At 44.3% G+C, this 13,255-nt stretch overlaps 1 protein-coding gene across 12 annotated transcripts in view; it reads left to right on the forward strand.

The window, feature by feature from the left end:
• The window catches only part of LOC132392796 (cytosolic purine 5'-nucleotidase-like), a 226,290-nt gene that overhangs the window by 177,517 nt on the left and 35,518 nt on the right, over nt 1-13,255 (forward strand). For all 12 annotated transcript variants that reach the window (XM_059967207.1, XM_059967231.1, XM_059967220.1 and 9 more), the window contains 2 exons: nt 2,482-2,565; nt 12,151-12,192. In XM_059967207.1, coding sequence (XP_059823190.1) covers nt 2,482-2,565; nt 12,151-12,192 — 126 coding nt within the window. The remainder of the gene's footprint in view (nt 1-2,481; nt 2,566-12,150; nt 12,193-13,255) is intronic.

The following is a 13,255-nucleotide window of genomic DNA, read 5'->3' on the forward strand; positions in this document are numbered from 1 at the left end:
ACACCATCACCTACATGTTCCACTCCAAGCTCTGTAATACCCTGACCTGGAAGTACACTGCCTGTCTTTTATTGCTGCGCCTAGATCCTGGAACTCACTCCCCAACAGCTTAATGGAAGCAGCTTCACAGGGACAGCAGAGGCAAATCAAGAACATGGCTCTCCATAACCTTCTCAAGTGGTCATGCCAGAAATGCCCAGGTTCCAAAAACGTGAAGAAATAATGAAAAATGTGAAACCATAATCAAACCTAGAGAAACCTCCTGAAACCTCAGAGCTGAGGACCAAGTGCAGGGAAATGGGAATTCTCTGAATAATTTTCCCTTGGCTGACAAAAACATGATAAGGCAAATTTATTCTGTAGATTTCTTTGATTCCAGTTACTTACGTACTCTCTTCAATGAGTGATGACACAGGTCTGTTTTTACTTTGTTTGGACTTACAGCGCAGAACAGACCGTTCCTGCCCGACGAATTGCAACGCTCAGTAACCTACCTATTTACTTACTGTCCACTGGCCGTCGTGGCTATCCCCCCAAGGTTGAGGATGATGGTCTTCGTTCCGTTTCCACAGAGTGAAGACACCTGTGCGTGTATTTGTTTAACGTGTACTTGATGTTGCACTCCAAGAAGCACACGATACGTCACAAATTGTCCACTGGCAATTAGGGCAGCAATGAAGGCGCTCCATCTCTGACAGTGTTCAGGGTTTCCTTCATCATGTCAGTAGCTTCCTCTCGGTTTTCACTACTGTCATAGCCATGGGCACTTGCGTGGGTCCCATCTAGCACCCCATCACCCTCTGCATCCAACACATCATTCCCCTCAACCTCTGCCATCTCCAAAGGGGTCCTACCACCAAAGACATCTTTACCTCGCCTCCTCAATCTGCTCACAGATTGCTCCCTCTGTGATTCACTTGTCCATTTGTCCCTTCTGGCTGCTCTCCCTCCCGGCACCTATCCTGGCAAACGGCCGAAGTGCTACACTTGCCCCTTCATCTCCTCCCTCACTTCCAGTCAGTGCCCCAAACAGTCCTTCCAGGTGAGACAACACTTCACCTGCAGATCTGCTGGGATCGTCTGTTGAGTCTGCTGCTCCCAAAGTGGTCTCCTCGACATCGGTGAGATCCGACATAAATTGGGGGACCTCTTCGTCAAGGCACCTTTGCTCGGCAGAACTCCTCGGTGGCCAAACATTTTAACTCCCATTTCAGTTCCAACATGTCCCTCCTCTTTCCCTTTCTCTTATGGTCTACTCTCCTCCAGTGCCATGATGAAGCCACCCTCAGGATGGACGAGCAATACCTTATATTCCGTCTGGGTAGCCTTCAGTCTAATAGTTTGAATATTGATGTCTCTTTTTGGTAAAAAAAAATGTTTCCTTGCCCCCTTTCCTCTTCATCTATTCCCCACTCTGGCCCCTTACCTTTTCTCACCTGCCTATTACCTCCCCCTGGACCCCTCCTCCTTCTCTTTCTCCTATGGTCCTCGTTCTTCTCCAACCTTTTACCATTTCAATGCTCCTACCTTCACCTATCCCCTTCTAGCTATCCTCCTTCACCACCCCCCACCTTTTTATTCTGGCATCTTACCCCTTTTCAGTCCTGATGAAGGGTCTTGGCCCGAAACATCAGCTGTTCATTTCCGTGGATGCTGCCTGACCTGCTGAGTTCCTCAGCATTTTGTTTGTGTTGCTTCGGATTTCCAGTATCTGTAAATCAACCCATCAGAAATCACTCCACAGATTGTAATTCACAGGCTCTGTTGCTGACGCTGGTATCTGTGACAAACTGCGAGACTGCAACCACAAAGCAAGCATCTGCAGGTCTCAATGACATTCCGAGCCTGCCTCTCTGGGCCAAGATGCAGAGCTGCTTTGTTCTATTTAGCTCATCCAGGACGTGAGCACCGCTGGCAAGACTAGTATTTAGTGCCCATTGTTTGTTGACCTTCTGCTACCTCATTGGAGTCCAAGTAATGGTGTACTCCCACAGTGCTGTCAGGGAGGGTGCTTCAGGTTTTAATATGCAGAGTAATGAAGAAACATTTGTTTCTCGATCATCATGCTGTGATCTTAGGTGGCAGCTGCATTTATCCCCCTAAGAAGCATAGAAATTTTATCACAGAACTAGGCAGTCCACCCATGTTCCTCCACAGGCAGTCCTAACCTCATTTGCCTATCAAATTCCCTCTTCTTGAGCATAACTTGTGACAATTTTTGCTTCAGTCATCTAGGGAATCATGCAACCCTATGTATTGAAATAAGAATACATACTTTTCCATCCTAAATGCCCTATGTTTAACCAAGAGCTGCTTCCTTTTGTGCGAAGCCCCCACTCCCACACCAAGCACTGTCCTGACCCATCCAATAGTGATTTCAACCCCTCCCTCACCCCCCACAACTCCTGTAATCCCATAATCTCCTCCACCCCAGAAAAGCAACCGCTGAACAGCTGGAATGTAACTCTTGTTTCTCCACAGCCTCGCCTGCCGCTGCTCCTGGGTCGAATGAAAGAAGTGGGGAAGATTTTCCTTGCCACTAACAGTGATTACCCCTACACAAACGTAAGTTCTATTTTGTCTGGGGCTTCTGAGGATGCTTGAATAAATCGCAGAGACGCGCCACTGGGTAATCAGCAACAGCAGTAGCTATGCAATCTCTCGAGTGGAGTAGGATGTTCTCCAAAGGGTTTTCTATTGCTGGCTCCTCTGGTGGTGGTAGAGGCTGATCTGGGAAACTCAACAACAATAACAAGTGTAAAAATGCAGCACACCTCCCAGAAATGGGGTTTCTCCCATTACTGATGTTCTGTACATTGTCCCAGCAATTATTTGGGGACCCACATGGAAAAGAGCTCAAGTTATGAAAGTTACCCTTCTAAAAAAAATAACCTTTATCTTTCAGAATCAGAATCAGGCTTATTATCACCAGCATGTGTCGTGAAATTTGTTAACTTAGCAGCAGTTCAGTGCAATACATAATATAGAATAAAATAATAAATCAAATACAGTATATGTATATTGAATAGATTAAAAATTGTGTGAAATATTAAAATATTTGTTCATTGTTCATGGAACAATATTTTATATAGTGTTCATGGGTTCAATGTCCATTTAGGAATCAGATGGCAGAGGGGAAGAAGCTGTTCCTGATTTGCGCCTTCAGGCTACTGTATGGTAACAGTGAGAAAGGGGCATGCCCTGGGTGCTGGAGGTCCTTAATAATGGATGCTGCCTTTCTGAGACACCGCTCCTTGAAGATCCTCTGGGTGCTTTGTAGGCTAGTAAGCAAGATGGAGCTGACTAGATTTACAACCCTCTGCAGCTTCTTTCAGCCCTGTGCAGTAGCCCTTCCATACCAAGCAGAGATGCAGCCTGTCAGAATGCTCTCCACGGTACATATATAGAGGTTTTTGAGTGTTTTTATGCCAAAATCTCCTCAAACTGCTAATGAAGTATCGTCACTATCTTGCCTGCTTTATAACTGCATTGAGACGCACTGTGCCTGTTTCTGACAGAGCTCACTAACACTGCACCGTTCGTGCACCGCCTGCTCGGAAATGAGTCAGAGAGTTGAAGTGCTGTCTCTGTGCAGCTGGGGAAGTGACAAAAAGCAGCACGGTCGGAGGAGTGGAAGGAAAAGGGAAAGCAGTAGCCTCCGATGGGATTGCAGGATCCCTTCCCACCGGTAGTCCAAACCCAGTGCAGGACACTGTGATCCATGAACCCGGGTTGTAACAATCGGTTTTGGCAAAGCCTGTGAGGAAGAATGAAGTCATTGTGACAGGATCTGTGGCCAAAGCATTCATGTCTGTGTGGAAACGCAGACATGAATAAACAAATAAGATTATTAAGGGATTGGACACGCTGGAGGCAGGAAGCATGTTCCCGCTGATGGGTGAGTCCAGAACTAGAGGCCACAGTTTAAGAATAAGGGGTAGGCCATTTAGAACAGAGATATGGAAAAACCTTTTCACCCAAAGAGTGGTGGATATGTGGAATGCTCTGCCCCAGAAGGCAATGGAGGCCAAGTCTCTGGATGCATTCAAGAGAGAGTCAGATAGAGCTCTTATAGATAGTGGGGTCAAGGGATATGGGGAGAGGGCAGGAACAGGGTACTGATTGTGTATGATCAGCCATGATCACAGTGAATGGCAATGCTGGCTAGAAGGGCCAAATGGCCTACTCCTGCACCTATTGTCTATTGAAACATTTTAATCTGTACATGTATGCCAACTTGCTAAGTTAAACCAACAGCTCAGGATTTTTAGATCCAATTTCTGCCAAAACAGCATAAATTTTGATCGTATGCTTTGACGATGTCGTTGCATGCATGAACGATATTGGGAAAATTGTGAAAAGTTTGTCACCACTGGAAGTGGTCACTCTAATTATGAGCTTCCACTAGAAATCAAAAGTAATTACGTTACAAAGCACATAAAACAGATTTTATTTTTAAATAACAGGAATCATGTACTCAAATCAATGGCGGGGGGATCTCATTGAAACCTATTGAATATTGAATGGCCTGGACAGGGTGGATGTGGAGAGAGTATTTCCTATAGTGGGGGAGATCAGGACACAGCCTCAGAATTGAGGGGCATCCATTTAGAACAGAGCTGAGGAAGAATTTCTTCAGTCAGAGAGTAGTGAATCTGTGGAATTCATTGCCACAGATGACTGTGGGAGAACAGGTCATTGGGTATATTTGAAGTGAAGGTTGATAGGATCTTGATTGGTCAGGATGGCAAAGGTTACAAGGAGAAGGCATGAGAATGGGGTTGAGAGAGAGATTAAATCCGACATAATGAATGGCAGAGCTGACTCGATGGGCTGAATGGCCTAATTCTGCTCCTATCTCACACAAAATGCTGGTGCAACGCGGCAGGCCAGGCAGCATCTATAGGGAGAAGCACTGTCGATGTTTCAGGCCGAGACCCTTCGTTGCTTGAATTTCCAGCATCTGCAGATTTCCTCGTGTCTGCTCCTATCTCTTATGTTTTATGGTCTAATTTCAAGCTATTTCTTGAATATTCTTATATATTGTAGTCAATATTCCATCAGCTGAGTATTTTTTTATTATTATTTCAGGCACACAGCAAACTTTTCTAATTGCAATTGTGCTGCCTGAGAAATAGTGGGAGTACATTCAGTAATAGCTTTCAAAAGAGAATTAGAGAAGGAAAAATGTACAAGCTGTTGAGCATTGGATTTATTGGAACACTCTGTTAACACTGGCCTGCATAACCTCCCTTCATGCTATACCATTCTATTTGTCTTTTCCAATAGTTTGAGTTTTGATTGAATTTGAAGTTCAGGGATATCTGTCTGTTGTTGCTTTGTTATGTGTCTAATAGACATGTGGTGACTTCTTTATAATCATATGACAGAGCCTCACCCTCTCCATTTGATGTGGGAAGACATAGAGTAGAAACAGCATGATTACAGCACAGAGTGAGCCATTCAGCCCATTGTGTTCATGCTGGTTCCCTACCAGAACAATACACTCGTTCCATGACACAACTCCTTTGCTGTGGCCTTGTAAATTATTATTCATCATATGTATCCAATTCATCCTTAAAGGGCTCAGTGAATCGTGGCCCCACCAGATTTAACCACAAGCCTCCAGGCTAAGACCTTCCTCGTCCATGTCCAAAGTAACCCTACCACCAAACATATCTTTACCTCCCTCCCTTCCACTTTCTGCAGGGATTCCCTTGTTCATTCTTCCCTGCCCCACTAATCTAACCCGTCATAAATTGGGGGACTGCTTCGTTGAGCATCTTCACTCCATCTGCCAAAAGTGGAACTGCCAAGATGAGGCTAGGATGGAGGAGCAACACCTTATATCCTTTCTGAGTAGCTCCCAACCTGATGGCATGTATATTGATTTCTCCTTCTGGTAAAATAACATTTTCTCTTCTCCTCCCCTCTTTCTCTATTCCCCACTCTGGCCTCTTTCCTCTTCTTACCCTCTCCTGGGTGCCCCTCCTCCTTCCCTTTTTCCTATGGTCCACTCCCCTCTCCTATCAGATTCCTTCCTCTACAGCCCCTTCTCTTTCCCACCCGCCTGGTTTCACCTATCACCTCACAGCTATCCTTCTTGCCCTCCTCCCACCTGTTTATTCTGCTGTCTTCCCCTTCCTTTTCAGTCCTGAAGAAGGGTCTCAGCCCCAAATGCCGACTGTTTATTTATTTCAACAGACTCACTGAGTTCCTCCAGCATTTTGTGTGTGTTGCTTTGGATTTCCAGCATCTGCAGACTTTCTAGTGTTTATGATTAGCTGCATAAAAAGTTTTTATTCTAAAAGAAATTGCAATTAAATTATTTACCCCCTTTTTTAATACCTGTTTAAAATAACTGAAAGAAACTAATATTGCTGATCTGTCTTGTGAAAGCTTTGTGGATTTGAGTTGGTCCTGCTGCTCATTTCTGCAATAGAGTCCTTTAGCTTTCCCCACAGTTACGAAACGTTGGGGAAAACACACTTTCTTTCTTTCACCCATCAGCAGTGCCACACAGTGGCTGTACTATGTACTACCTAGAAAATGCACTGCATTTGCACACCAGGCTAATCTGGTGGCACCTCCCAATCCATCGCCAAAAATGACTAAGGCATTAGTCGCAGGGGAACTCCACCACACACAGATTCCCTCTGGGTTGCACACCACAAAGATTTGGAAATATATTACTGTTCCTTCATTGTTGCTGGGTTGGAATCCTGGGCCTCCCCACTCAGCAGTGTGGATCACCACACATGGGGGAGGGGGGTGCCGTTGGGAATGAGCTACAGGACTGTTCTTGTTAGTTAGTGAATAAAACTAAATTCTCTTGTCTGCCCAATGAACACCGCCAGCTAGGAATCAAATGAAGCCTCCCCGTACTCAACCACGGCAATACATTTTCCAATATCTTCTTTTTAAACCCTGCTGGAGTGGGGTCTTCGGTTTCTGTAGCTCTGGGTTTTTATGGGATGGGGTTGCTAGCCCCATACCCAACCCTCCTTTCGCAGCCGGGCTTGGGACCGCCCATGGCGGAGTTATTTACCAATAACCAATTCCGTAATTAGAGTCAATATTAACGGGCAAGCAGTGGTGAATGTTGGAAATGATCTGTGGTTGAGAAACTGAGAAGTGGAACCCTTAGAGCAGGGAATAAAAAGACCAATTAGAGGCTGGCTGTCTCATGGGAAAGGGGTCAAGGTTTGGTGGGGAGGGGTGGAGGTTGTGACAGTAAGGGCAGCTCAACTAGATCTGGTGGATTTGATGAAAACCTTATCCACCGGGATTAGGTCTGAAGCTTTGTAATATTCAACAACTTTCAGAGCAGCGGCGGATGGCCCGGTCCTCCAATAAAACCTGACATTGCTGTTGAGGGAGAAACTTCATATTCGTAACAGTACGCCACCCAGCTCAAATTGGCTTGTTTTTTTTAAGAGTGCTGAAGGGGCTAAGTGGATCATGTTGGATGGGACAAAATTATATAATGCTCAGGGGTAACTGGAATATAGTGAATCTCCTCGATCAATCAGTGTAGAGACGGCTCCATCAATGAGTTTGGAGTGTGAAAACAGCCCCAGGCATGTAGCTGATGATAATTTGCCATTAATCTGGAAAATTTGCCTTAACTTCCGTCCAGGTTCAAGGGTTGTAGTTTCAATCCCCACTGTAATGACAGAAGCATACAACACTCTTCTCTGGCTATTTGTGGAAAGCCAGAATGCCCACAGTTTCTCTCTTTTATCCTTCAGTGTTATCACACTGCACCTGCAGCGTACACCACCTTAATTACTGTTCCAGCTACTCCAACTGCAAGTGCAAGTACCTAAATACTTAAAACAGATGGCTAGCAAACAAGCTTTAGTGAAACATTAACTATAGTTCTAAATCTCTTTAAATAAGAGAACTCAGGAACTGAAGTAGATCAATCGGCTCCTTAAACCTGTACTGATTGTTGTGGTTCTGTCCCAGGCCTTATTGCCTTTTCTTTGTTGATTCCCCAAAGCCCTCAATTTCTGATCTCTCAAAGACATGTAAGCACCACACACGATCCAGCCCCCGCAACCCTTTGAAGTAGAGAATTCCGGAGATTCACCACTCTCTGTAATGCATACCTCAGTCAACAACGTTCCTCCAGGACCGTGGTGCTACATGAAACAACAGAAAACTACATTAGACTTCAGACCTACACAGGACTATATTAAATGCACAAAACAATGCGAGACAGTACAATAATTAATAAACAAGACAATAGGCACAGTAAAGGGCAAATTACAATATAATAATAAATGATGTAAATATAAGCAGTGTAAACAATGTGTTAAATGATTGGGCTTCCATACTTATGTTTCCGTGTGTGAGATTCTTCCACTAGTGTCCCCTGTCACCTTTCTCTGGGGGTATTCTGTGTTTAACTAAGATCATTGCTTATTCTTCCCAACTTCAGCAAATTCCGATCCTTTAGCTGCTCATGATAGGAGAATGATTTTGTCTCTGGAATTAGCCTAATGAATCTTTGCTCGATCTCCAGTGCTAATATATCCTTTGTAGGTAAGGGACCAAGATTGTGCAGAGTATCTAGGTGTAACCGCAGCAGTACCAGTACTTTAGCAACGATACCACCCTGTTTCTAGATTCCAGTCACCTTGCAATAAAGGCCAATTATGCCATTTGCCTTCCTAACCTGCAGTACTTGCCAGCCCCAGCATTTCTGTGAATTGTGCGCAAGAACATCTCAGGTTTCCTGTATATCACTCAATTGCAATCTTTCCCAACTGGATTGTCGGCTGCCTTTTGATTTCTCTTACAGAAGTGCATAACCTCCCACTTCCTCATATCAAACTTGCACTTGCAAAGTTTAAACTCACACACTATAATCCTAAAAATCCTCAATGCTTCATGCCCTCCCACATAGCTTCACATCGCTAGCAAAGTAAGACACCTTACGCTCTCTTTCTTCCAGGTCACTAGTGTAAATAGACACTAATGGAGTGCCAAGAATTGACTGTCAGGCCACGCCACTAGTTACATGCTTCTTGCCAGAAGCTTTATTTTTCTCATCTCTGTGCAGTAACCAGTCTTCAATCTGTGGCACCTCGTCAAAAGCCTTCTTGAAGTCCTAGTACATGTACAGGTTCCCTGTATCAACTCAGCTCCATACATTCTATAGAAAATTTGTCAAAAGGGATTTACCTATCATAACATCATTCTGATGGGATTTGATTGCTTTAAACTTCTCTAAGTGACTAGTAATTTTGTCCTTGATTATAGACTCCACTTTGCCAACAGTAGTAGTAGGCCGCCGTCGATCCTAGGTGATCATAGGTTTGCAGCTCTGGTGGACTGTGTCCTATCCAAAGTAGGAAGCTTGGGCAGGAAGATTTGAAGAACTGGCTGTGCCCATGCAGTGGGCTCCCCCTCTCCACATCACTGATGGAGTCCAAGGGAAGGGCAAGCGCCGACACAGCTTGGCACCAGTGTTATCGCAGAGGTTGCCAGAGTGAAGTTGTAAACAACATCAAACTGCCTTGGGGACCCCGGCTCTGGATTTCTTCCTTGGGGTTTACTCCTGAAGCCTTTCCCATGGGTGGGTATGACCGCAAGGCAGTGGAGGTTTAATATCAGAGTTTTCCTTCTTCTAGGCGGGCTGCCGTCCAAGGCTGACGAGTCCACTACCCAAAGCAACTGGTTTTGAGGCCTTTGCCCCTTCTCTTGTCAGTAGATATAGTTCGCGAAGCTAAAACCTTAAACCTATCCCCTCAACTTCGGCCAATGGCCTCATTGTCTCTGCAGTCTTTTCTTTAGAACCTTTGTGTATAGGCCATCAAGGCCTGGTGACATGTCTGCTTTTAATCCCATTAGTTTCTTTCTAAAACTTTATCACTCATGGTAGGGTGGAAGATGACATGAATCTGGGCAATTCTCCTGGTTTTCTCTGAACACTTATTGCTTCAGCAACATCACTAAAACAGCCTATCTAGTTACTCAGTTCATTGTTTCTGGTAAGGCTGTGCACCTTGATTATGACAACGTCTATACTTAGAACCATAGAACCATAGAATATTACAGCACAGAAACAGGCCTTTTGGCCCTTCTTGGCTGTGCCAAACCACTTTACTGCCTATTCCCACTGACCTGCACCTGGACCATATCCCTCCATATCCCTCTCATCCATGTACCTGTCCAAGTTTTACTTAAATGTTAAAAGTGAGCCTGCATTTACCACTTCATCTGTCAGCTCATTTCACACTCCCACCACTCTCTGCGTGAAGAAGCCCCCCCCCAATGTTCCTTTTAAACTTTACCCCATTCACCTTAACCCATGTCCTCTGTTTTTTTTTCTCCCCTAGCCTCAGTGGAAAAAGCCTGCTTGCATTCACTCTATCTATACCCATCATAATTTTATACACCTCTATCAAATCACCCCTCATTCTCCTACACTCCAGGGAATAAAGTCCTAACCTATTCAACCTTTCTCTGTAACTCAGTTTCTCAAGTCCCGGTAACATCCTTGTAAACCTTCTCTGCACTCTTTCAACCTTATTAATATCTTTCCTGTAATTAGGTGACCAAAACTGCACACAATACTCCAAATTCAGTCTCACCAATGTCTTATACAGCTTCACCATTACATTACAGCTCTTATACCCAATACTTTGATTTATAAAGGCCAATGTACCAAAAGCTCTCTTTACAACCCTATCCACCTGTGACGCCACCTTTAGGGAATTTTGTATCTGTATTCCTAGATCCCTCTGTTCTACTGCACTCCTCAGTGTCCTACCATTTACCTTGTATGTTCTACCTTGGTTTGACCTTCCGAAGTGCAATACCTCACACTTGTCCGCATTAAACTCCATCTGCCATTTTTCAGCCCATTCCTCCAACTGGTCCAAATCCCTCTGCAAACCTCAAAACTTTCATTGCCTGTGAAATGGTTTCCAATGTCCTGAGATTGTATGACATGCTTGACCCATTCGTAGGGCTGCTGTTTGGATTTTGTATCGATGTAAAGAGCTAATTCATAAATTTGGGCCAGTCCTTAACTTGTCTGATGCCAAGTCAGACTGCTACTTCACACCACTTATCCCTGGTGTGTTATTTTAATTTCTCCTAACAGCTGAACAGAGGAATTGAGAACAGAAGCTCTGGGTGATCTTGCCCTTCTAAATCTGGGGAAAATATCTACTATTATCACCCTGCAGACCCCGACTGAGTCAGCTCACTTAGCACAGAACTCAACATTGAATCTGGGTACATCAGGAGCAGGAGCAGATCAATCAGCCCTTGCACTACTTTCCACTCAGCGCCTGATCTGTACTACTGTTTTGGGGCTCATAATTTGGTTTTTAATCAAACTGTATGCTTACAAATTTCCATTTCATTGAAAGTAGGCATTGTGTATTCTTTGTATACAATGTCAAAGCTCCTGCCATTAACCATTACTTTCCCTTTACATTTGAGTTCATATTTTTCATTTCCATCTATGACACAACTAGATTGAAGTTATGAATCATAAGAGGCAAGGACTATGACAGGGACCACTGTTGCACAGCTTCTCAGCATCTGCTGCTGAGGTTCACCGAAGAAGATCCCCTGAGAATGTGAGGTAATGCACAGGACTGTCTGTAAAATTTCCTTCTGCATCGACAGCTACTCTAGAGTCAAGGAAATGGGCTCCAGGTGCATGAGAACACCAGCGTTTACATCTTCCCCTCCAAGTCACACATTATCCTGATTTGGAAGGATATCACCAGTCCTTCATCTTCACTGGGTCCTAAATCCTGGAACTCACCCCCTGCAGCTGAGGTTCACAGAGAGCAGCTCACTGTTGTGTTGTCAAGACAAGTGTGGATGACAAACAAAAACTGGCCTTGCCTCCTACACTCAGACAGTGGAAAATGAGTGAATGAAAAATCAGCCAACAAGTGCAAATTTCTCAGTGGATGTGTTACCACACAGTTTCTTTCCTGTCTTTATCTCTGGCATCTGGTGTCTGTAGCTGTTGGTTTTCAGCTCTGGAGCCCTGATATGGGAAAGTGAAAGACTTTTATTGGAGAGAGTTTTGTGATGAGGCAAAGGTGGAGACCTCTCGAGTCCACAGCACCCTGATCTGTGATATGCTCATATTCAAACTTATTTCTTTTACAGGCAATAATGAACTTCTTGTTTGACTTGCCATCTGGACCAAAGGTAAGGATCCAAACCAATACAGTTCAAGCCACAAAGACTACATAGGTTGTCCAGGCATTATAAATAGTAATAGGTAAAAAGGGGTATTAGAAACAGATCCTTGACATCTCCTACAATGGGGTATTAGATTAGATTAGATTCAACTTTATTGTCATTGTGCCGAGTACAGATACAAAGCCAAATGCTTTATTTAGTAAGGAGAGTAAAAAGTCCATGGTTAGGGTGAGATGCATCCTTGATAATGCTTTTCGCCCTGCCCAGGCAGCATTTATGGTAGATGTTCTCAATGGTGGGCAATTGGGTGCCGATAATCCGCTGGGCAGTTTTCACCACACGCCGGATTGCTTTGCGGTCTGATACAGGACAATTGCCATACCACACTGAGATGCAGTTGGTGAGTATGCTCTCAATGGTACACGGTAAAAGTCCGTCAGTATCCTGGGACAGAGGTGAGCTTTCTTGATGCTCCGCAAGAAATAAAGGCACTTTTGCGCCTTTTTGATCAGGATGGAGGAGTTCAGGGACCAGGTGAGATCCTCGGAAATGTGGACACCAAAGGAATTTGAAGCTTGATACACGCTCCACTACAGCTCCGTTGATATAGATGGGGACGTGAGTGTGGCTCCTAGCATGCCTGAAGTCCATAATGATCTCCTTGTCTTCTGGGTATGAAGGAAAAGTCCTTTTCATCCAGACGAGAACATTGTGTTACAAGTAACAGAGGTAGAAATGGTGAGTAGCATTATCCATCACATCTGGCTAGTCTTCAAGAAAAGCAGCTGTACATTCAGTTCAGTGGTTTAGTCACAGTCAGTTTCCTTGAACCAAGAGGAATTCGTGTGCCAAAACCTGAAAAAACACAGTAATCCAGCACCAATATAAGCAATGATTCACCAATGGATCAGTATCAGAACCCACTCACAGCACCTTTACTTTCTTGTGCACCTACACACTGGCTGATTACTGTTTTGTCTAAGAGCCTCAGTATCAAGTGTTTTGTTTATGTTTTTAATCTGCATGAACAGCAGTGATGAAATCTCATCGTCACTATCTTCAGTGCCCT

The sequence above is a fragment of the Hypanus sabinus genome, chromosome 1, assembly GCF_030144855.1.
Source record: "Hypanus sabinus isolate sHypSab1 chromosome 1, sHypSab1.hap1, whole genome shotgun sequence".
Lineage (NCBI taxonomy): Eukaryota > Metazoa > Chordata > Chondrichthyes > Myliobatiformes > Dasyatidae > Hypanus > Hypanus sabinus.